Source organism: Hemicordylus capensis, chromosome 6 (assembly GCF_027244095.1).
Source record: "Hemicordylus capensis ecotype Gifberg chromosome 6, rHemCap1.1.pri, whole genome shotgun sequence".
NCBI classification, from domain to species: domain Eukaryota; kingdom Metazoa; phylum Chordata; class Lepidosauria; order Squamata; family Cordylidae; genus Hemicordylus; species Hemicordylus capensis.
Genome location: NC_069662.1, coordinates 18,328,102 through 18,352,444, shown reverse-complemented (window position 1 = coordinate 18,352,444; position 24,343 = coordinate 18,328,102). Strand labels below are relative to the sequence as shown.

General features: G+C 50.1%; 1 protein-coding gene across 9 annotated transcripts in view; it reads right to left on the bottom strand.

The window, feature by feature from the left end:
• The window catches only part of LOC128329978 (myosin-10-like), a 77,121-nt gene that overhangs the window by 45,535 nt on the left and 7,243 nt on the right, over positions 1–24,343 (bottom strand). For 5 of the 9 annotated variants that reach the window (XM_053262025.1, XM_053262028.1, XM_053262031.1 and 2 more), the window contains exons 2-7: positions 10,959–11,317; positions 7,295–7,451; positions 6,938–6,965; positions 4,454–4,556; positions 1,767–1,796; positions 840–932 (exon numbers count right to left, since the gene is read on the bottom strand). In XM_053262025.1, the coding sequence (XP_053118000.1) occupies positions 840–932; positions 1,767–1,796; positions 4,454–4,556; positions 6,938–6,965; positions 7,295–7,451; positions 10,959–11,317 (770 nt within the window). Of the gene's footprint in view, positions 1–839; positions 933–1,240; positions 1,262–1,766; positions 1,797–4,453; positions 4,557–6,937; positions 6,966–7,294; positions 7,452–10,958; positions 11,318–24,343 lie in introns of all 9 variants that reach the window. The other 4 variants (XM_053262030.1, XM_053262033.1, XM_053262034.1 and 1 more) reach the window with 2 other exon arrangements.

Below are 24,343 nucleotides of genomic sequence, written 5' to 3'. Positions count from 1 at the left end.
GTGTGACACTCAGGGACACATTCTTGGATGTGAATAGTCCAGGAGGAGAGAACAGCAAAATTTGTATCCCACTCCTTGGACTGCGCTGGTTTGCAGAAGGAGGAAGACGCACTGCTAGTTTCCAAGTTTTTTGCATCCCTGCAGGACTCCTTCCGTTATAGAAGAATCATGGGGGGATGTCAGCCATTGTGTCTTTCATGACTACATTTTAAGCAGCCGCCCTGTCTATGTATATATTTGCTTGTCCTGTTTGCCAGTTACTGTCACTCACTGCAGTGGTGTCCAGAAGATCCTTTGTTTTAAATCAGGAACATATACACACCCACCCATACCCACACCCACACAGAGAGAATAGCTTGATTCAGATGTCCCACTCCAACACACCATGGGATCTACAGTTTGCTGCAATGTCTGAATTCTGGCCTGAGCACTCGTGACAAACCTAGACAAAACCCTGGTTCACAATCCTGGTTTCTAAGGAGTGCTCAACCACAGTTTCTCAGTTCAGATGTCACAGTAAACTGTGGTTTAACAAACTGGCAAGTTGCCTATGAAGCTGGGTGCATGTCAAGAGTTGGAGGAAGCATGCGAGTTCTCCCTGACCAGGGACATGATGTCTGAACTGGGCCAATGAAAGACACTTGAAGAGATGCAATGTAACCATGAGGGAACTCTGGCATGGCATGTGCTAGGTTCTGTGCTTTTTTCACTGCTGAAGTCAATGTTTTAGTGCATGCTTTAAATCTGCAGTATTCCTGGGGTTGGTTCTTTAAAAGTTAACCGCATTCTCGATTCCACACATTTAAGACAGAAGAAGTTCTCCATCCACACCCACTTACAAATCGTGAAGAGTTGTCATTTTTAACAGTTTTCGCATTGCCAAAGGCCTCCAAGATAGGGTTGGCTTGTAGTAGCTGGCGCTCCAGTTCACCCTAGAAGGAAAGGGAGGCAAAGGGAGAGAAGTTACCAAATCCCAGAAGCAGCCATGATAGCCTGTTGCAGAAATAGCAATACAAATGACTCTGACCCTAGCAAAACCACTGGGCAGAGGAGGCGCTCGGAGAAACTCCAGTTCCAGCAGGAGTGGTGCTGGCTTGGGAAGGGGAGCGGTCCAAATGACTGCAGTCCCAGCAGGGGGCACTGTTTGGACACAGAAAGACACAAGCACATATGCTGGGAAGCCAACCCTCCCAGACCTCCCCCCCCCGCCCCCTCAAAAGCACAACAGAAAACTACTCACGTAGGAAGCAGGGTTGGAGGTCTATGGAGGGCAGGGTGGGGATGACGTCACACAACATAAAATGGAGGAAGGGAGGGAGCAAGACCGGGAAACAAAAAACAACAAACAAACGAAAAACAAACAAAAGGATTAAATTGGACCACGAAAAACCAACAAAAAACCAACGAACAAACCAATGCTGCAGCAAGGTGAACCAGGGGCCGATAAAAGGAAGATGGAGAGAGGGGGGGCCCCCAGGAATCCTGGCTCCCTTTCCCAGCCCCCACCCACTCGGATCCTGTTCCTTTCCCAGAGAACCTAGGTGTTCTGGCTCTGGCAAGGGAAGAGAATCGAGAGCACTGCTTTTAAGAGACAAAACAACCAAGCACATAAATGTCAAAAGCCAACCATAAAAGCCATTTTAAAAGTCTAAGCAAGTTTTGCAGCCAAGAAGTAGGCGGGGCCAGCAGCAGCAGCCAATAAGTGACCAGCAATCAGCGCGTGGTGGGAAGGGCATTTCAGCTGCATGCAGTGTGCTCTCTCTTGCCTGTTGCTTGGCTTCGTTCACGTACTCCAGCTGGGGCGGCAAGACAACAGAGGGGAGATTAATCCTGGCTCCCCTAGACGTCTCGCAGAAACCCTCTTCCCCACCCCACACTGCCCTCATCAGAGAACCAGGGCTGGGCAGAGCTAAAACGCCACCTGGTCTGTCCCCACAAGGTGAGGCCTCCTACCCACCGGTTCCCCACACAATCCAGATGGCTTATGGCTCACAAGCCCAGGGCAGAAGCAGGACAAAAAGGGACTAAATTGGGAAGGGCTAAAGCCGGGGGTCTGAAGCTTGGATCCTCAGCAGTTGTTGGACTCCAACTCCCATTGTGGCTGGGGATTATGGGAGTTGGAGTCCAACAACATCAGGGGACCCAGGTTTGAGAACCCCTGGGTGTAGTGGTTAGAGCGTTGGTTGGACTAGGACAGGGAAGACCCGAGTTCGAATCCCCATTCAACCATAAAACTCATTGGGTGACTCTGGGCCAGCCATGTATCCTCTCAGCCTAACCTACCTCACAGGGTTGTTGTGAGGATAAAAATAAGCATGTACATAAGCATGTACTCTGAGCTCCTCGGAGAAAAAGCGGGTTATAAATGTAAGTAAGTAAGTAAGTAAATAAATAAATAAAATAAAGCACTCCCTTGGCACATACAAGTTCTCAAGGGTGCGAAGGCTGGATATTCACAGGGGCCCCTCCCACCAACCAACAGCCCACTGGACCAAGACTCCCACCATCCTTCCATTTGGCATGGAGTGCCGAAGTAGATCAGAAGCAGAGCGAGAGAACTCTCAGCCGGGATGCCTTGCCTTCTCTTTGTCTAGGAGGAGAGTTGGCCTGGTGGCAGTGGGCATGACTTGCCCCCTTTGCTAAGCAGGGCTCCCCTTGGTTTGCATTTGGATGGGCAATTACACGTAAGCACTGTCAGGTATTTTCCTTAGGGCAGGGCTGGGGATGATGGGAGTTGTAGTTCCACAACAGCTGGAGAACCATGGTTGCCCACCCCTGCCTTAGGGGACTGGGCCATAGCTCAGTGAAGAGGATCTGTATGCCTACAGGCAGAAGGTCCCAGGTCCACTCCTTGGCATCTCTGCATAGGGCTGGGAGGGGCTTCTGCCTGAAACCTTAGGGAGCTGCTGCCAGTCAGGGTAGACGGTACTAAGCTAGATGGCCCCACGGACTGACTCTGCAGAGTGCCAGGTATGTGAAAGGCCCTGGAGTATAGAACAAAGCAGCAGCAGGGCCAGCCTACTAAGGGTCGTCGTGCCAGAAGGTCCTCCAAACTGGGCAGTCACCACTGATTAAACTCCTAGTTTCACTTCTCGCTGCTTGCAAAGAAAGACAACGAGTTTCTTCGAAAACAGACGAGGGCACCTGGAACCTACGTCTCTAGAGACTAGACCTTTTGCTTGTACTGCTGTAAGGAAAAAGCAAGCAGGCAGTACTCTACTCAGTCTTGCACCAAGGACGTCTGGTGTTCTGGCCCGGGGTCCTCAAACCTGGGCCCCCAAATGCTGCTGGACTACAACTCCCATCATCCCCAGCCATCATGGTGGGAGCCAGCGGCTAGCGAGTGAGTGCAAAGGCACTGGGACCACTATCAAGCACGATGCTCTTATTTCTAAATACTAGGTGCAATTGACACCGACCAGGCTGCCTGTATTTGATATCCTGCCTGTTCCGCAGTTATAGCCCACCCTCCCACCCCCCCAAAAAACACGTTTCTGGCTACAGGGCTGATCCTGTCTAAGCTGAAAAGTCCCCAACACCTCAGGAAGAAGAAAGAAAGTCTGTCTCATATTTGGGGTAAGAGGAGGTGGGAAGAGGCCCTTCCTGGCTCCAGCAGAAGGTAAGAAAAGCCCGGCTGGTTCAAGCCAAGGGCCACCCAGTCCAGCAGCCTGCGACTGGCCAATCAGGTCCACTTGGGAACAAGGCCGCAGCCGACACCCCCAGGGCAGAGCAAAGCTGCTTCTCGGATGACACAGATCCTGAAATGCGTCACTCCACGAGAGAGAGAGGGGTGCTCTCAGGATCAGCCCTGTGACTGGAGAGCTGTGTCAGGGTGTAGCGTCAGAACTCTGACTGGGAGGGAGGGAGACAGACAGACAGACGGGACGCGGAAACCAGGAGGCACACAGAGGCGGTGGGGAGAACAGAGCGAGCAGCAGGACACAGGTCAAGAGGAATGATTCAGAAGTACAGACAGTGATTCATTTCCTGAAGGGGGAGGTGGGGGTGCTGGGGCTCACTCCCGCCTGGGCTCCACAGCTCACAGCAAGGCATTCTGCCCATGCTTAAAGGGTGCTTTACCACGACCTCCCAGGGCTGAGCCTTCACATTGCAAACAGCGAGGCCTGGCTCAAGACTGAGGCACTGATATTGGGAGGCTGTTGGGCTGTACAGGTGAGACGGGCGCTTCTCCTTCACGGCCACCAGGTGGGGGCGGTGGGCAGGGAGAGCTCACAGGAGAAGAGACAGAAAGAGAGAACGGATGAGCACACACAGGGCACACACTGCCAATTAGCTCCTAGAACTGGAGCTGGCAGACAGGTCAACATGGGCTGCTTTTAAAAAAAAGAAAGAAAGAAAGAGGAGAGAACTCAGAGATCAGTGATGTCGGGGACCAGGGCGGAGTGTCGCTTGCATTAAGTGGGTGGGGCAGAAGCTCAGCCAGGTCACTCACCGGCACGTTGTGGTCCTTCCGAGCTTTGTGTGATGATGCCACGTGTGCCAAGTACTGGATCACTTTCTTCGTGTTCTCCGTCTTGCCCGCACCCGACTCACCCCTGCCAACAAGAGCAGACACCGTGGGTGAGAGGAGAGAGGATGCTGGCGCCTGAATGAAACACACGCAGCCCCTCTCCCCCTCCCAGGGACAGGCTGAAGCTGCACAGTCTCTGTGAAGAAGCACCAAAGAGAGCGCCCTGCCTTCTTTCTTTCCACCCCACTCTGGGCTGCATCTCACACCAACTGAGCTCGTGTGGCATTGCTGCAGTGAGCTTAGGCTGAGGACCAGGAAGTCTCTGCTTCAAATCCCATCTTAACATCACCTAGTGCCTTTGTGGCTACTCCCACTAATTTCCTTAACAGGCCTGTTTGCAAAGAGGCCAGGTCTACACAGGCCACTGAGCCAAGGACTGGAATGGACTGAACCACTTCAGACTATACAGGAGGAAATATCACTTTCAGCTGCTTTCCTGTCTAAAAGACTTCCGGAAAATAGAAAACTAGGACACCAGAGAGGAACGTTCAAACGTAGCCTTTTAACTCCTTGACTGCTGTGCTACTTTTCTACCTGCAGAGATCTTTAGCATAGGAAGCATTTAAAAATACGAGTCATCTGCCTGCAGTCCAAAATTGTTCAGTCCATCCTACCATCCCAATCTCACCACATTCTGCTGTATGTGTAGATAATGTCCCTGAGATAACGGAGGTGAAGTGCTCTGAACACACAAGAGGGATATATGCATACCCGTATTTACCCGAATTGAAGGCAACACTGAATTTAAGACGACCCCCTTAAAAAGCAGAGGTTAAAGACAGGTTAACTCTGAATTTAAGATGACTTCTTGATTTCAAATAATAAAAAACTTAGAAAAAACCTAGTCTTGGATTCAGGCAAATACTGTATTTGCTGTTCTAAATAATCTCCCTCTTACTTTGGGGACCAACACTGCAGTTTCAGCCTCAGCTTAGCCATTTATGTTAGGGGCGGGAGGGGGAAGGAAGCACTTTCCTAAGGAAAAGTGCTTCCTCTCCACTTCAGTCAGTGGAGTCTGGGTGCGGAGGAAGCAAGATGATGGGGTGCGAAGGAAGCTGGAGTTCGGGATGGGCAGTCATGAGATTGTGTGTGCATACAGTGCAGCTTGCTGTAGACCAGGAGCCTTTCTAAATGAGAGGGTTTGTTGCGACTGGAGAGATGGACTCACACCCTTTATTTAATCCAGAGCCAGTGTGGGCTGTATACATACTTGGTTTGTTCTGCTGCCTTTTCTCCAGGTGGTTCTGTTTTGTTTTTACTCCCCTTCTGTTTTTGTTTTTACTCCCCTTGGTGCTGGGGCAGGATGGAGGAGGGGAGAGAGAGAGTGAGTATACTGGTTGGGCTTAGGAAAAGGAGGAGGGGAGAGGAGGGGGTTCGCAGGCTGGTGAGAACAAGGGAAATGGGGAGGGGCCTGGGGAGACCAGGTTGGGGAGGAGGGTGGAGAGACTGGAGAGAGGGTGGAGAGGTTGGGGAGGAGGCTGGAGAGAGAGGGTGGGAGGGCACCCCCTCCTTCTCAGCCTCTTTTACCCCAGTGGGTTGGAAAGAGGCTCTGTCTGTGTGGTGGAAACATCTCCTTCCCAACTACTCGCACATTCAGCACAGCAAAATCAAGTGGGGGTTTTTAAAACTCCCCTTCTAGTGTGGATTTGGAGGCCATTTGTGCCAGAAAAGCATGGATCTCCACATGCACCTGAACTGACTGGCATTCAGAAGTGCTCCGGCTCTCACAGGGCCAATGTCGTGGAGAGATGCCAGCTGCGCAGCAGAGGTGCCTGTGATCCTGCTCTAAGGGCTGTGCCCAGCATTACTTATTGACTGAATATATTTATATGCTGGCTTTCTGCCAATGTTCTCAAGGTAGTTCCCTTAAAACAACCATGTAACCGACAGAGCACCAAAAGGAAAAGGGACAGGGTGGGAAGGAGGAAACAGCCGCGGCTTGAGAGAGTTCTGGGAGGGGATGGCTCAACTGGGGTTGGTCCCAGCCAGGCGGATGGAGGAGCCTCGCCTCGCCTCTCCCATCAATGCATTAAATATGAGCATATTCTGGACTTGGCACTCTTCTAGCTGAAACATTTCCAGAGCCTCCAGCAACAGGTATGCAAAGTAAAGGGTGTGGAATAGTGGTCCCTCTAATTCTTTTCATCTCTGTGCAGAATGAGTTTTGGCCTGGGCAGCAGTATCAAGTCAGCGTGCGTGCACCTGCATTCAGAATGGGGCCTTCCTGATTCAACCTGAGCAGGATCTAAAAATGAACTGAGCATTCATCAGAAAACTTGTGAGTGCGTGCACATGCGCACGCCTTAGAGGGAACAGTAGTGAGGAACCATCTCTGACCCACCTGCACACCAGCTCCCTCATCCCTGCCTCTCCCCAGCATATAAACTACCCTGATCCAGCACTCACGTGCACAAGATAGACTGATCCTCTCGATCTGTAGGGGACAAGAAGAGAAGGGAGTCTTCAGAATCAAGTTTATCCTGCATACAGACTCAGCACCACTTTCCTCCACCAGAGGGCACCAGAGACAAGCATGCAACCCACCCACCCAAGGTCAACAACCACAAGATTTTAAGGCCTCTCTGGCACATACCACACTGCACCACCACCCCAAAGCCATATACTGTTTCTTCCATCCAGTCCAGTTTGGAAGCGGAGATTGTTTGACCTTCTCTCTCAGCCCCAGCATTTAGCAAGCCACCTCGATATTCCTCTCCACCCATCCTGGACGAATTCTAGCTGCCCCTTGCCCCCAATTCCTACCCTGCAGCATGCTTCGGTAGGCAGCCTCAGAGATGGCATAGATGTGGGGGGGCATTTCGTGGCGTTTCTTGCCCCGGTACATCTCCACAATCTGCTCCGTGTAGATGGGCAAGTTCTTATAAGGGTTGATGACCACACAAAAAAGCCCTGAATATGTCTGTGGTAGTGGAAGAAGAGGGAAAGCATTTCAGAACAGCACATGTACATGTGTACACACACACACACACACTCACTCTGAAAGGTTAAAATATGCACATCAACAGACTTTATGTAAGTTTGCTTGTTGTGCAGAAGCTCTTGCAATTTGCATGCTTTATACTAAAGTCAGCTTCTGCACATTTGCAAGTTATTTTGCTTTCGGCCAGAAGCAAATTGGTGGAAGAGGAGTATCTAGCCGTGTTCAGTTAATTCAGTTCATTAATTAAGTGTGCTTTAACCCTGGGCAGCGACCACACCACTTGCATCACATTCTGAACAGTTCCTAGCACATGACTGTCAGGGGAGAAGGGTTGTATATGGGGGGGCACTGTACCCTCTTAACAGCAATTTCCAGATGTTGTTTACTACAACTCCCAGCATCTCCAGCTGCAATGGTCTTTGGCTGGGGATTATGGGAGTTGAAGTCAACAACATCTGGGAACCCCTGTTAGAGGGAACATTGGTGGTGGTGAGGATATGCAATCCCAGCGTTAAGACGTTTTCACCTCTGAAGTGAAAAGTTCAAGTGACATCCCTTGGGTCTAGACTGGAGCTCATGGTGCAGTGCAATGATCTTCATTCTTTTTCAAGCAGGAGCCACCTTGGTGCAAAACAAGAGCCATTTCCCACTGTGCAGACTTCTGCACAGCACGGAGGCCTCCCTTAAGAGCTCTATGGTGAAAGCACTGGGAAGGGGACACTTCCCAGCACTCCTTGCCTGCCTCCTAAGATGGTGCAAGCACTCAAGGGAGCTCAGTTTCCCTTAAAGGGGCATCTCCCTGCCCGGGGCTGGGCAAAGTGCAGCACTAAACAGTGAAGCAGGGGTCCCCACTCTGTGCTGATGGGGGCCATCAATGCCCCTGGGCCTTACAATGAAGAACAATGGTGTAGTAGTAGTTAAGAGTGTTGAACTTGGGCTCAAAGTTCAAATCCCCATTCAGCCTTGAAACCTGCTAAGTGGCTGTGAGCCCAGAACACTCTCTCTCGGCCTAACCTAACTCACAGGGCTGTAATAAAGATAAATTCACATTCTTGTAGGCCACCCTAAGCTCAGTCGAGGAAGGGTGGGGTACAAACGTGAATATTAATAATAACGATGATGTGAATAATTCATGTTTTAAAGTGACATGGAAAGATGGAGATTCTTGGGGCATGTGCTCTGGAATCTTCTGCCCAAAGCAATTGCTTCGTCATCTAGCCAGCTCTGGGAACACAAGCGACAGCTTTTAAACAAATTTATTTTGCTAGCCTAAGGCGGGTGGGGAGAAGAAGCTGTTCCCAGATCACCCACTGTGGGCCAGTTCAAAGAAACGTTTCACTCGACAGTTGCCATGATTTTCGGTAACCCGCATCACCAAGATGGTTGCCAAAGCTAGCCCAAAATCCAGCTTTTGGCACACCATCACCACCAGTTTATGATACACCAAGGCCCTAAGTTATGTCAAACTTAAAAGGCCCCATATTCTCTTGATTCCAGGGTCACGAGATCCTGCAAAAAAAGCACGTCAAAAACTCCGAGAATTAGATCAAAAATTTGACCTAGAATCAGTTTGATCCTGAAATCAGTTGATCTAAGATCATCAGGCTTTTGAAAAATCCAGCCCTGGTCTAATGAAACATTGATATAACTCACAGTTATTTCTGTACAGATTTATAAACTCATTATGATAAATAACTGTGTAGTCATTTAAGTATATTTTTGTATTATCAGAATATCATCTGTTTTTCCCTTTCTCCTTTATTTTTCAACCAGTCATGTAAACCTTGAAATTCAGTCTTTTGTCTGTGTGTGCATTCAGAGGCCCTTCATAATCTGAGGCCCTAAACGATCGCTCATTTAGCTCCTGCCTAAATCCAGCACTGGGCCCAGTTTAGGGTGGCTTTTGGTGCTGTGCGAAGAGTCAGATTCAGGCACTGGCAGTGCAAAACCCCACTGCCTTACCATCGGCCCATGAAGCTGAAAGCTTGTGCAAACTGACTTAAAAACGTAGCCGCTACAGGCTGAACCATTTGAGGGAATGGAGCAATCGGTGAAAATTGCAGGGAAGTAAAAGGTGCAGGAACACACTGAGCAGTGGAAAACACTGTCCGGGGAGGTTGTGGGATCTCTTTCCCTGAGGAACGTTAGATTTCCTTCAGTGACTAAGCATGTCTTGCTGGGGGTGCTTCACTGTCAGGGTGTCCAGCCTCCAAGCAGGAGACACCATTAGGGGATCCATTGAGGCACCCTCCACTTTGACGCTCTGGTGGTGTGTTTGCGACCGTGCCCTCAGGAGGATTCATTTCACGCCCATCGCCGTCTCCTGTTCTGGCTAAACAGGTCTAGTCCGTTCCCGCCCCGATACCCAGCTGCAGGGGTGGGGCCAGGGGGGAGGGGGCTGGGCTCTCCACAAGACAGTGATGATGTGTGGCTGAGAGAATGCCTTGGCACTCTGCCTCTCGGGGCAGCTTTTTGTGCCCGTTTGGGTGCCACGGAAACCAGAGCGGACAATGCCAACAGGACAGAAAGGAAAGGACATACCTCCCCTTCATAGCGCGCTGTGTGTTATGGGAGTGGGCAAGAATCACATCCTTCTTTCTGGCGTCATCACACACACAGAGACACTGAGGAACAACAAAAGCTCGACCTGGGCCTGGGCCCCCAAAACCAGCACTTTCCCCTCCCTGCTGTGACTGCAGAACTTGTTATCTGCACACAGACACACCATGCCCAAGGGTGAACAGCGGGGGAAACAGCCCCACAGTTTGACCTCACAAACTACCTAGAACCGTTCCCCAGCAGGGGCACAATGGCCCCAATTCAGCTCAGGCCAGTAAGAGGGGCCTAGTCGCAACCAGAGAAGGTAAACAACCCAAGACTTGTGCACTAAGTCCTTGTTGGAACTTCTGAACTGATTTTCCATTCTAGCTTTCAGTGCAAAGTACACAGCATTTTAACCATAGAGATGCCACGGCACAGAGAGTGACAACAACACTAATGGAGAATCATGGCTAATGATGACTTTCTTTTTTAACCACAAGTTCAGGCTGTGCATTGACCACCTTCTTCCTCTTTGGTGGCAACAAGGATAGTTTGGATTCCTGGCCTTGGAGCACTTAGTGGATGAGAGAAAGGGGTGCTGGGGCCAGGATTCCTGGGGTCCATGGTGGAGGGAGCAAGTCTTGTGGGTCAGAGAAGCAGAGTTCTGGGACCAAGAGCTCTTGTTCTCTGGGAGGAGAGAGACTTTATGCCCAGCAAGGCATTCTTCCCAGCAATGGATGCTGGGAGGTGGGGACCAAGGACAGACAGCAGGGGAGGAGAGTGTCTTTGGGAAAACAGGATATGAGTTTCCCAGGAGCAAAGTTATCATCATCCTTGTGGGCGTGGGGTGGGGGTGGCTGCTGGGCTTGAGAAGAGGGTGTCACTAGTGAGAAAGGGGGCAGCATAGACTCAGCGACGCCTAGATCTGCAGGCAAACCAACTCACGTAAATGAGGCCTGAGTAGTAGCGGTCTTTGAGGTTGTGCAGCACGGAGGCCTCATTGAGGCAGGTCAGCTCTGCCATGTCCTCCACCTTGGTGAATTTGGGGGGGTTCATCTTCTGGATGTCGTCCTTGGCGACCAGCACCTGACGCCCGTTCTCGGCAAGCTCCACCAGCACCTCATCTCCCCGCTCTTCGCGCAGCCCAGCCGCCTCGAAGCCGTGACGCTCCGATGGGACCCACACCAGCCGCTTGGCCGTCCAATCAGCCTGCGATGCTGGGTTGCCCACCTGGTTCCGGTCGACAAACAGGTATCTCTCGGCACTGGCGTCGCCCCGCGGTACAGGGGCCCGGACAGCCATGGCTAGCAGAAAGAAGAGGAAACAAAAAAGGGTTAGACTAGACAGTACCTCTTTGGGTGATTTTGTTTATTTGTATGCCGCTCGTCCTCCAAGGAGCCCAGAGCTGTCTCCATGGTTAGGTTTAACCTAACAAAAACCCTGTGAGGTAGGTTAGGTTGAGTGTTAAGTGACTGGCCCAAAGTAACCCAGTGAGTTCCATAGCCAAGTGTGGATTTGAACCTGGGTCTCTCTGGTCTTAGTACAACTACTACTACATCACGCTGACCCTCAGCCCCCTAAAATCCCAAATCCAAGCTCTCTTGGCATCCCTTGAATCCCACTACATCTCCCCTGCAGTCTGTCCTTGGTCCCCACCTCTTTTAGGGATGTTCTCTCATGCCCGATCACGTGTTTCCCAGGTGAGGCCCATCTGCACTATAAATTTTTATATTGCTCCATTGTTTTCTACATATTCTCTCACAGGAACGTAGGAAGCTGCCATATACCGAGTCAGACCATTGCTCCATCTAGCTCAGTATTGTCTACACAGACTGGCAGCAGCCTCTCCATGGCAGGAATCTTTCTCAACCCTATCTTGAAGATGCTAGGGGGAAGTTGGAACCTTCTGCTCTTTCCAAAGCGGCTCTATCCTCTAAGGGGAATATCTTATAGTACTCACACATCAAGTCTCCCATTCATATGCAACCAGGGTAGACCTTGCTTAGCTAAGGGGGCAGGTCATGCTTGCTACCAAAAGGCCAGCTCTCCCTCCACCTCAAATCAGAGATGCAACACACATCTGGAATGCTTCAAAGAACATAGGAAAAGAAGTGGAGTATCCTCTCCTTTCTTCCTCTGGGGGAAAACGCATATTTGCAGAGGGGGAGGGGAATGGACATATTTGTAGTATTTACTTGACTTTCAAATACAAAACTTGACTAAATCCTTTGGACTCATTACAAGGACAATAAAAGAGAAACCGGTGTTTACGCAGCACTCACTGGGAAGGAAAAGCCGGGTTGGAGTGAGGGTGGGGGATACTGGGGGAAGCAAGGGGTGTCTGGAGCCAAGATTTTGGGGTTCCCAGACAACAGATTGTGGATCTAATGGATTAAGAGAAGATGGCAGAATGTCTGGTAACAGCAGGAAGGCTGAGATTCCACAATATTCTTATTCAGATGTATATACGAAACAGCCTCTCTTCCACCTCTCCCTCCTCCAAAGTTTCCAGTTCTTTCTCACACCACACAGACCCAAAAAAATTAAATTAAGAAGACAGGACTTTTTCCATAGGCCCTTCTCATCTTCATCAGCCCTTAAACACAATCCCCACCACGACAACCTTTCACAAAAGACAAGCACAGCAAAACTAGATTCCTGAAAGGAAACTTCACACAGTTCGTTTAATTTGCACTGGATTTCATTGTAGAAAGCAGCTTTTCTGTGCTGCCAAATCTACTTGCCATTGCAGGATCTGGAGCATTTGTGAATTTGGGAGTGTGCGCACATGAAAGAAAGAGAAGCAAGTAAGGGGGAGGCAACATCACCCTTCCGATACATGTGTCAAACCTGCAAACAGGGTGGATTTGATTTAAATCAAACTGATTTAAATCACGATTTAAATCACTAGCAGGGTGGATAAAAATCAAAAAAATCCTATTTAAATTTAAAAAATCTGATTTAAATCAAAAAAATCGAATTTTTTTTATTTAAATCAGATTTTTTGATTTTTATCCACCCTGCTAGTGATTTAAATCGTGATTTAAATCAGTTTGATTTAAATCAAATCCACCCTGCCTGCAAATCCAAGGAAACCCCTTCCCATCCAAGTCCATTCATATATTTTAAAAGCCCTACACTTCAGCAACGTGGGTGTGAGAAGGTGTACCGGATTCCTACTATTAGTCCATTCATAATTGCAGTGAATGGCGGCAGAATTAACGACAAGGGAGAAATCAAGATGAAGACATCTGCATGTTTTAAATCAAGAGTTTTGCAAAAAGCTATCACAATAAACAGTTACACACAAACACACACACACACACACACACACACACACACACACACACACCTTAAATATGAAGTTATTCAGACAGGAAGACACACAACTCACAGACACCAAATTCTAGACACAATAAGTAGCACTGCTCACTGTCAAAGCCCTTAACAAGAAAGGGGGGGGGGAACAGACATAAGGAGCAGTAAATGCTGGAAAAACAGATCCACAAAGCGGCCAGGAAAACTTCAATTGTGTCACAGAGATGAGGGAAGACCTCAGGAATCCTGCCTCCCACCTCACCTCCGTCCCTCTTTTAAGCACCTACTAGATTAATTCCTCTTCCCAGAAAAACCCAGGCTCTCGGGCTCTCCTCCCTCGTTTGGGCCCAGCGACCCCAGTCAATGTCTGGCTGATGAGCTAGATTTTCCAGCTCCCCCACCCCACCCCCCCGCCAGACCCCTGCTGGGCTCACTGGCGCAAGCCGCAGCCTTGCCTGCTTGGGCTGCTGGAGCCAGACACTCGCGCCCTTGTTCCAGCCACGCAGTTGGCCGCGGGGGTCTCCTCTAGGACAAGAGGCTTTGCCTTTTCTCCGCGTGAACGGCTCTGCGAAGACCACTCAAGTCATGGCTATTATTTCAAAGCAGCCTCGTCACAGCACTCTGCACCCTACACGTTCCCTACGCAATCCTTCGTCTCGGCCTAGTGGTTCCCAATGCCTACACTTGGCTTCGAAAAACAGAGCCACTGGGGACCCAGAGTGTGCCTGAGGTCACGTGCTGGGACCTGGAAAGAAGGGTACATGCTGGACCTAAATCCTCAAAGGTGTGTTGCGAGGGGAAAGCACTCTGCATTTGCTGAAAAGTGCTCTGCTCTCGATATTTTCTCTTTTGTGTGCCCCCCCCAAAGCAGGGGGGGCACCCAGGCATCAAAATAAAAAGTCCAATACTTAGCCCTAATGGAATCTCACATGAATTAAGCTCTGCCTAATGCAAACTCTAGGTTCCGTCAGGGCCTGGGAACCCAGTGCTCCGAATGTTGGGACAAGACCTGGATTCAAGTCCCCACTCAGCCACGAAGCTCGCTGGGTGATCCTGAGGCTCTCAGCCTAACTCACAAGGTTGTTGTGAGGGTTAAAAAAATGGGGGAGAATCATTTATGCTGCCCTGGGCTCCTTCAGAGAAAAGGAATACAAATGCAACGTATGCCATCTTGAGTAATTCAGGGCTTGACAAATCCCGGGCACCCCAGAGATCCATGAGACCTGGAAATTTAACCAGGGCACCTGGACGAGGATATTCAGAGGTAGAGTTATTTAATAAAATCTATCTTTATTTATTTATTTATTTATTTAGTGACTTCCAGTGACTGTTGCAGGTGTCTATCTTATGTTTTGTTTTAGAATGTGAGCCCTTTGGGGACAGGGAGCCATCTTTTTTATTTATTGTTTCTCTTTGTAAACCTCCCTGAGCTATTTTTGGAAGGGTGGTATAGAAATCAAAATAATAATAATAATAATAATAATAATAATAATAATAATAATAATAATAATAATAATAATAATAATATGCCCCCGGCAGCCCTGTTTCTGTTCTAAATACGTTACTGGTAAAGGGGAGGAGCTGGTCTTGTAGTAGCAAGCATGCATGGTCCCCTTTGCTAAGCAGGGTCCACCCTGGTTAGCATTTGAATGGGAGGCTACAGGTGTGAGCATCCGTAGGGGATGTGGTCTGGGAAGGGCACCTGCCTGCTTGCATGCAGAAGGTTCCAAGTTCCCTCCCTGGCTTCTCCAAGATAGGGCTGAGAGAGATTCCTGCCTGCAACCTTGGAGAAGCCGCTGCCAGTCTGTGAAGACAATCCTGAGCTAGATAGACCAATGGTCTGGCTCAGTATAAGGCAGCATCCTATTTTCCTCCCCTCCACAATATCTGTCACTGTCTGTTAATTTCGTCAAGGGTCCATTATCTGTTTCCCAAGTTTGGGGCTGGCTCCTAGATCCAAAGAGAAGTTGTCAAGGTCTGTATCCGTGTAATGATAATTAACAGGGATAGCTTTCACTCCGCTTCCCCTCAGTAGCCAAAAGCCTATCTACTTGGGAGGGAAACTTGGGGCAACAGGAGGCATGTCAGGGTTGGGGGGGGGAGTTTTGGCTCTGCAAACATCTTGTTGTCCAATCTAGAGTGTTCCAGGACAGGAAAGAAAAAGAGGAAAGACTTGCCCCTAAGTTGGGGGAGGAACGGTGGCTCCATTCCTTCCCACAAAGAGCAAAGGGTGGCCAGGTGACGCCCTTTGGCCGGCAACCAAGCAGGTGCAACCCGCTGACGAGCGTATCTTTGCCTGGCAATCACCTGCTGCTGCTGCTGCTGCCACACCCCTGCCCAGGAAATCAGGAGCACCCATTTCCGCCCCAGTCTCAAAGGTGCTGGGTCATAAAACCCAGAGAACCCTCCCGGTCCCCAGCCTCACTTCTCCTCTCCACCCCACTGCAACCCACAAGTAGGCACTAACTTCCTAGGGAACCCCAGAGAGTCCCGATATCTTGTCTCCTGTCCCAAGGAAATTTACCTCCTACAACAGACTGAAAAGTTCACTCCTGTTGGATTAGTCCGGAACAAAGAACTGCCTTGCTGTGGTGCCATATTTACAAATACTGACATAAGCTGAAATCCCAGGCTCTGTGTGCTCCCTCCTAAATGTATTATATCTTGTATACATCACACACACACACACACACACACACACACACCATATTTGTGGAGCAGCTAAACCCCTTCTGCCTTTCACACACCGGGCTCCTAAACATAAAATACATACTTTGCCCCTCTGGCTTTTCTACCGCCCTTATTATTATTTTAACATTTATATCCCGCTCTTCCTCCAAGGAGCCCAGAGCGGTGTACTACATACTTAAGTTTCTCTTTCACAACAACCCTGTGAAGTAGGCTAGGCTGAGAGAAAAATGACTGGCCCAGAGTCACCCAGGTAGTATTATGGTTGAATGGGGATTTGAACTCGGGTCTCCCCGGTCCTGGTCCAGCACTCTAACCACTACACCACGCATTTCATCACCAGCCTTGGGATAACCAGGCCCCCAACAGTCCAGGATGTATTGAGAGATCCCACCCTTAGGGATCACCAGAGTTTTGACCACTGCATTGGCTGGTTATCAATAAAGCATGCAACATGCCTACTACAGCTACCAGTTGGCGGGGGGGGAACCCTACAATGCATTAGGCCCAACTTTGGGCATAGAGATCCCAGTAAGCCCAACTCCGGGCACAAAAGCACTAGGCCTAAGTCTATGTGCCTCAAGGAACTTTCAACCCTGGCTCTCTGCCCGCCCCACCCCGGTCAACCCCTTTCTCCTTCTCTTTCCTTCCCCACCCCGAACAGTCTCCTGGCTTCCAGCACATTCTGTACGGTCCCCCACTAGGCCCCACTCCCATCCCACCAGTGGGGATTGGACAACACCCGGGCCCGACAAGTCTTGAGGCGAGGCAAGCGCCAAGCAACCCTGAGTCCTGCCAAACAGTGCCCGGCCAAGTGGCACTAACAAGCCAGCTGCGCCCTCGTTAGCTAATTAATTTGCTGAGCAATCCCAGGGTGAGGCCATTAGGGTGGTGGCAAACAATTGCCTCAGGCCGCCTGGGGCCCTGACAGAGCAGCGTTTCCTAGTACAGAGCCCCTGGAATCATCAGACCCCAAACCCCCAGAAAAGAAAAGGCAGATCCAGTGTTGTGGGGGATGTATGGGAGGGAAATCTGGAGACCTAGCCAAGTACTCCCCCTACCTAAGCTCAGGGGGCTGCAAACTTGGGTAACTAGATGTTGTGGCACTGCAACTCCTATCATCCCCAAGTGGCATTATGGCTAGGGGGTGATGGGATTTGTAGTCCAACTATGCCTGGGGACCCAAGTTTGCAAGCCCCTGGTATAGCCTACGGTTGCCACCACTGTCCCCCAGGCAGAGCTCCTGTGTCTTTAAACGGCTGCATGACACAGCGCTAGTGTGCTGTAGCAGCTAGAGTGCCTGACTAGAACCTGCCAAGGCTTGAGTTCCAATCCCTCCTTAGACATGGAGCTCATCAGGTACATAGGAAGCTGCCATATACTGAGTCAGACCATAGGTCCATCTAGCTCAGTACTGTCTACTCTACACAGACTGGCAGTGGCTTCTCCAAGGTTGCAGGCAGGAGTCTCTCTGAGGCCTGTCTTGGAGATGCTGCCAGGGAGGGAACTTGGAACCTAGATGTTCTTCCCAGAGCGGCTCCATCCCCACTAAGGGGAATCTCTTACAGTGCTCATCAGGCATGTACTCTCCCATTCATATGCAACCAGGGCGGACCCTGCTTAGCTAAGGGGACAAGTCATGCTTGCTACTACAAGACCAGCTCTCCTCTCCTGCGAGGAGAGTGATCCTGGGTCATCTCTCAGCCCAAGGGTCTTGAGCATAAAAAGAGGGAAGTGCCATTATGCCACCCTAAGCTCCTTGGAGGAAGGGTGGAATAAAACTTGAAACAAACAGGTAACTGCGCCTGTTAAATTTTTTCTCCCAACACGGCAACGCAGCACTAGGTAGATGCCGCCTGGCGTGTTTTACACCTGTTTCATTGACAAACACATTTATGCGTTTACACATAAATCAGCAAGTGAAGCTTTCGGCACATCACGTGGCACAGGATCCTTGCCAGGAAAAAAAGGGGGGTGTCAACCCTAATGTGGCCTAGAACTAGGGAGTATGGAGATTACAGTTGCCAACTGGCCGGCGGGGGCGGGGACCGGGACCATGCACAGCAGGACCTGCTCCTATTCTTTTAACAGAGGCTTGTTATGCATACGTCACAGAGGCTGTTCAGAAGTTGGCAACCCAAGCAGGGATGCAACTAGAATCCTGGGAAGCTAAACTCCTGAGTTTCCTGGAAAGAAAGTGGGGAGTGGGGATAGATGAGGAGCAGCAGCTCTGTTTGAAACTATCTTCTCAGAGAAGTCATGTCTAGTTATGACTGTCACAAGACTCAAGTTTAAGCAGGCAGTGAATCATGTATTTATTTTACACTGTACCTCATGGACTGCAGTAAATATATTTAAACTCATGTAAGTGAAGAGTAATAGATGCAAATCAGCAGAGAAGGGTTTATCTTTGGCAAAGGGGGTTAGAATGATGGAGGGAGGCGGGAAGGTCGTGCTCCTCAGTTCTCAGGGGTTGCTATGAAGGGTAGGAGAATCGTTTTTGGACAAGCTGCCTTCTGCTGAGTCAGACCATTCGTCCATCTAGCTCACCTTTGTCTAAACTGACTGGCAGCAGCTTCTTCAAGGTTACAGGTGGGAGTTTCTCAGACCTACTTTGGAGATGCCAGGGAGGGAACTTGGAACCTTCTGCATGCAAGCATGCAGATGCTCTTCACAGGGCTAGGCTTATCCCCTAAGGGGAATACCTTATAGTATTCACACATGTAATCTCCCATTCAAATGCAAACCAGTGCAGGCCCTGCTTAGCAAAGGGGACAATTCATGCCTGCTACCACAAGACTAGCTCTCCTCTCCTACTACGGGGTCCAACCTGAGGCTCTTCAGCTGTGGCTGGACTACAACTCCCATCACCCCCAGCCACCATAAAATGCAGCTAAGGGTGGTGGGAGGTGTAGTCTCAGGCTGGCCACCCATGATGTGCTGTAGCTTCACCAGCTCTTTTTGGAGATGCCAGGGATGGTTCCCATTAGCTACCAAATGCAAAGCACGGGCTCTACCCCTGAACTATGGCTCCTCCCCTAGCAAGAGGATGTGACCTGGTGGTGCTGTTTTCTGCTTTTTAAGAGAGTGGGAAATTCCTCTCCCTCCCCCCCCACCCCGCTCCACAGAGACTGCCTGGCCAATGCCCCCTTGCACTTGGCTGATGGTTCAGGACTGGCAGCGCCCGCAATGGAATCACAAGAATGCCCTTGAAAGCCCACAACCCGACTGCTGTTGGCAAGCACGATAACCTGATGACTCCAAGCCTTCGCCTTCCGGGCACTGAATGGACAATTGGGGGGGTGGGATGTAGATGGGAGGATGTTGTGGGGGGAGAATGAAGAGGAAGGCAAGGCTTGGGAGGGATATACTATATGTTGGATAAGATGGAACATTCATATTATACTGAAAAATAGGGGAGGGTATACTGGGCTTTGAGACCTCGTGGGCTGGATCTGGCCCGGCTATTCCAAAAGGAAGCCACAAGGCGTGGCACCATGCCCAGGGGTAATTGGTTCCAAATGCGTCTCCCTCTGGGGCGTGGCATGGGTAAGGAGGCAGAAAACGCAGATCTGGGCAGAGGTGCCCGCTGAAGACTCTCATCTTCAAAGTGGGTTGAAGATGAGAAGCTGGCAGGGAGTGGTGCCGAGTGTTCGCAGAGGGAGAGGCTGGGAGCCAGGACTCCTGGGTTCTTTGGGCCAGGCGGCAGCCTCCTCCTGCAACAGAGCCTGGGGTGGGAGGGGAGAGGAACGGGCTTGAGTGGGTTAAGAGCGGGAGCCAATCTTCCGTGGGCTGAGACTGTCCCGTAATTGTTAGTTAAGGCAACCACAGCAGTTTGTTTTGCTTGGGATGGTTGAAATATTTCTGGTGTGGCTGCCGCCCCGATTTAAGAAGCTGCTTAAACCCCCAGGAAGGCGGTGCCCCACTCGCACGCTCTGCTTGTTCTTAAGCCGCCTGCTGCTGCTGCAGCCTCTTTGTGTGAAGAGCCACTTTCTGCTTTTCACCTGTCAAGCGTTCTACAAAGCCAACACAACGCGAGGGGAGCGACCTTGGGCCAAACCTACCACGCGCCTCGGGGAACTCAGGAGTCGCGGCAGCCAGCCGCGACCCGACCCAGTCCACCAGGCCTCGCACACTCCTCATGAAATCCAGGCGGCCTGTTTTCCATTGCAAGAGTCAACGAGGGAGGAAAGGTGGCTTGACCCCAGATGCTTCCAAAGGCTGACAAAGGGAAAACAGGCGCTGCTAGATGAATTCAGCAAACGCAGCTGACCGGGGTATGGCAGTAAGCAAGCTGAACTAGCGATGCCCCTACCTCAGGGCGTGGCGACATGCCCCACCAGTGAACTTTGAAAATATCAGGGCCTTCTGATAGGAACTTCAGAAGGAGCTGTCTTCTGCTGAATCAGAGCCTTGGCCAGCTAGCCGGGCTTTGTCAACTCTGACTGGCAGCAGCAGCTCTCCAGTGTTTCAGGCAGGAGTCTCTCCCAGCTCTAACTGGAGACGCCAGGGACTGAACCTGGGAGCTCCTGCATGCAAAACAAATAAGGACAGAGGGGACTGCCTTCTACCGAGTCAGAGCATTGGTCTATCTAGCACCATATTGCCTACAATGACTAGCAGCAAGGTTGCAGTCACTCCCAGCCTTAACAGGAGATGCCAGGGAGTGAACTCAGGATCTGCTACATGCAAGCAGACACCCTCCACCAGACTCCCATCCCCCTGAGGGGAGTATCTTACAGCTTACCGTGCTCACAGGTCACCCACCCAAATGCAAACCAGGGCAGACCCTGCTTAGCAAAGGGAACCATTCATGCTGCTACCGCAAGACCAGCTCTCCTCCCTCTACCACTGAGCTACGGGCCCATGGGAGACTTTGCCACTCCCCTGCTCCGCTAGGGTGAGGAGCAATTGCCTTTGAGCGAGCAACCACACAGTGCCGCTTCCCTTTGTGGCAAACCAAACAATGCCACTTCTCTTTGTCTCAGCGGCATCAACTGTTGAGGTTACAAGAGGGAGAAAGGCAAGCAGTATGTGTGCTGTCTCAGCATAGCTGGCTCCCCACCCCCACCCCCTGACATCAGAACAAGACGACGAGTCCTACTCTTGGGCTCAGGAGTGCAAGGAAAGTCATGGAAGCAAACCGGCCTTCTGCTGGGCTGGGGATTCCACTTACTCCAGAACTTCCTTTTGGCCTAAGGAAGAAGACCGGGAAAGAGACACAACCGGAGAGCAGGCCCAGTAACTCAGGGATGTGTTTTCATGGTGTGGTCCTCCGCGGGCTGCCCACCCCAGCTCCCTCGTGGTCTAAAGGTTTGAAGGCCACAAAGCAGAGCCAGTGGAGCACCCCTGTTGCTACTCTGCGTGTTTATGGCACTGCACAGTGGTAGCTGCCTCTCTGGGGAGGGGGCAGGCAACTGGAGCAGGGACTAGGGGACTACCCACTCAAAAGTGAACTGGAAAGCTGACATCTTGATTTCAAGAATACCTAGCTGCCTTCATGTCTCAAAAAATGCATCTTTAACATTCAGGGTCACTGATGGGGTCATAGCTCAGTGGTAGAACATCATCTGCTTTGCATGCAGAAGGTCCCCGGTGCCATCCCTGGCAATGTCTCCAGGCAGAAAGTAGAACAAGAGCCCAAACCAAGAGCTGTTGAATGGAGTGAGACAGGACCGGAACTGGGGATTGAGTGACAGCTACCTAACCTAGCTACTAGTCTGACTGAAGTTTGATTGGTCCTGTCTCTGAGCATGCAGAGGCTGATAAACCCGTCACGTTGAGGACGACCTGCCTACACCATGGAAAAAAGACTCCCTCCTGAAACCTCAGAGAAGCCGCTGTCAGTCAGTGTACACAATACTGAGCTAGATGAGCCAACAAGTCTGACTCGGTATAAGGAAGCTTCCTATGTTCCTATGAACATGAGCAAAACATCTCACTCCCCCAAATACTAGCATCTCAACACAAAAAATGCAGGATTTTGTTCGACACACAGGTACAGGTGTATCCACTCCAAATTCTGCAGCTATTAAACGGGGAAGGAGAGACAATCCTCATGTCAGTCTGTGTACAGTTAGGCCTCCTGTCATGAAGCCTCAACTACATCTCCGCCATTTGTCAAGCTGAGTGAAACTTCTACTTCCAAAGGGATTCTGGCCCCTTTTCTAGTCACGTGCCCCAAACCCTCCCCTCCAGTCAGTTATCTCTTCTTCCTTCAAATCCCTTTACAAAACCTACTTTTCCTGAAAAGTATTTGGCATTACGATATTAGCAGTTTTATTTTCAATCCCCTTTCCAACGATTCCAAGGATGGAGTTGGCCTTTTTCACAGCTGCTGTATATTGCGTCACCACTTTCAATGAGCTGCCCACCACTGCCCCAAGATCTCTCTCCTAGTCAGTCACCAACAGCACGGACCCCATCAGTGTATATGTGAAGTTGGGGGGGGGCTTGCCCCAATATGCTTACATTGAACTGCATCAGCCACTTTGTTGCCCACTCTGTCAGTTTGGAGAGATCCTTTTGGAGCTCCTCACAATCTGTTTTGGATTTTACTACCCTAAATAGTTTGGTGTCATCTGCAAATCTGGCCACCTCACCACTTACCCCAACTTCTAGATCATTTATAAATAAATTAAAAAGCACTAGTCCCAGTACAGATCTGAAGAGGACCTTACTTCCCTTCATTTAGAGAACTGTCCATTTATACCTACTAGAGGTGTGCAAACAGGTTTGACGCTGAATGTGTTCAACGTCAAACCGGTTCGGTTCAACCGTGCAGGGTTGAACTGAACCACCCCGTTTTGTCTGATCCCGGGCTGAACACCCCACGATGTTCGGGGGGTTTGCAAGCTTGACATGGGTGGGGATTAACCTTTACTCCCCTCAGGGGAGTTCCTGGAGGTGGTGGTGGGGGGTGTCCACGGGGGGTTCCCCCTCCCTCCACCGGCCTTCCTCATGCCCCGCTCGGCCGGTTCTCGGACTTCACCCAGCGGCCTGGCCACGCAGAGGCCATGTGTGCAGCCTTCCCCTTTATAACTTCCTTGACTTTAATTGTTAGCCATGTTAGCATTCTTCTGGACTCAGTGGTACCTTTCCTCCTTTTTTGTATACATGGACTTCTGTTATTGTGGTTTTAAATAAACTCCATGCATTCTGGAATGAAGTGAATCTCTTGATCTTCCCTTTCAGTTTTATTTTCACCAAACTCCTCATTTCAGAGAAGTTTCCTCTTCTTAAGTTCAAAGTGTCTGTGTCAGACTTCCTTAGTGATTCTCTCCTCACATATACGCTGAATTTGATCACACACTATGGTCACTGTTCCCTAAAGGTTCCACAACACTGACAACTCACACCAGGTCCTGTGCACCACTCAGGATTAAGTCCAAGGTTGCCTTCTCTCTAGGGAGCTCCATGACCAACTGTTCTAGGGCACAGTCTTTCAGCATATCTAGCAATTTGGCCTCTTTGTCATAACTTGAATGTGAATTTACCCATTCTGTCTAGTCCAGCATCCTGTTTCACACAGTGGTCCACCAGATGCCTCTGAGTAGTATCCCAACAAGTAGTATCCTGACGAGCCATCTAATGGCATTGCGGGCAAATAGCTTGACTACCAAGCCAGAGAGGTTGCCGGTCGCCAGGAGTCGACGGCACACTTTATGCATGGGCCATTGAAGTCACCCATTATTACAGCTCTGTCCCTCTTTGACGCTTCCCTGATTTCCTTCTGCAGCTCCCAGGCACTGTCAAGAGTTTTGTTCATGAGGGCGAAAGAACATTCCTAGCAACACATTTCCTTTCAGGCCATGTATTGTCAACCACAGTGTTTCTATGGAGGAATCCCATCTTCTTAGATTTTCTAGCTTGGTAGATTCTATCCCTCCTTTAACATACATACAGTGCTACTCCACGCTCAAACCACCCCTCCTGTCCTTTCTACAGGGTTTATATTCAGGGATAACAATGTCTCATTGGTTCTCACTCTTCCTCCATGTTTCCATTATGCCCACTGTATCTATGTTTTCAGTAGCAACCAAGCACTCCAGCTCGCCCATCTTGGCTCGGAGGCTTCTGGCATTGGCATATAAGCACCTATACACGGAATCTGTTACCTGGCCATTTGATCTCTTTGACCAGCTAGCCCATCCTTCTATCTGCTCTTTACCTAGTTCTACTCTGTCCCCTTCTGGTTTATCTGAAGCATTTACACCCTCACACTTTAAGGTCTAGCATTTTCTGAACCAGATACTGCCCAGCTCCTCCTCCTACTACTACGATGGATATTTATATGCCGCTCTTCAACCAAAGTTCTCAAAGAT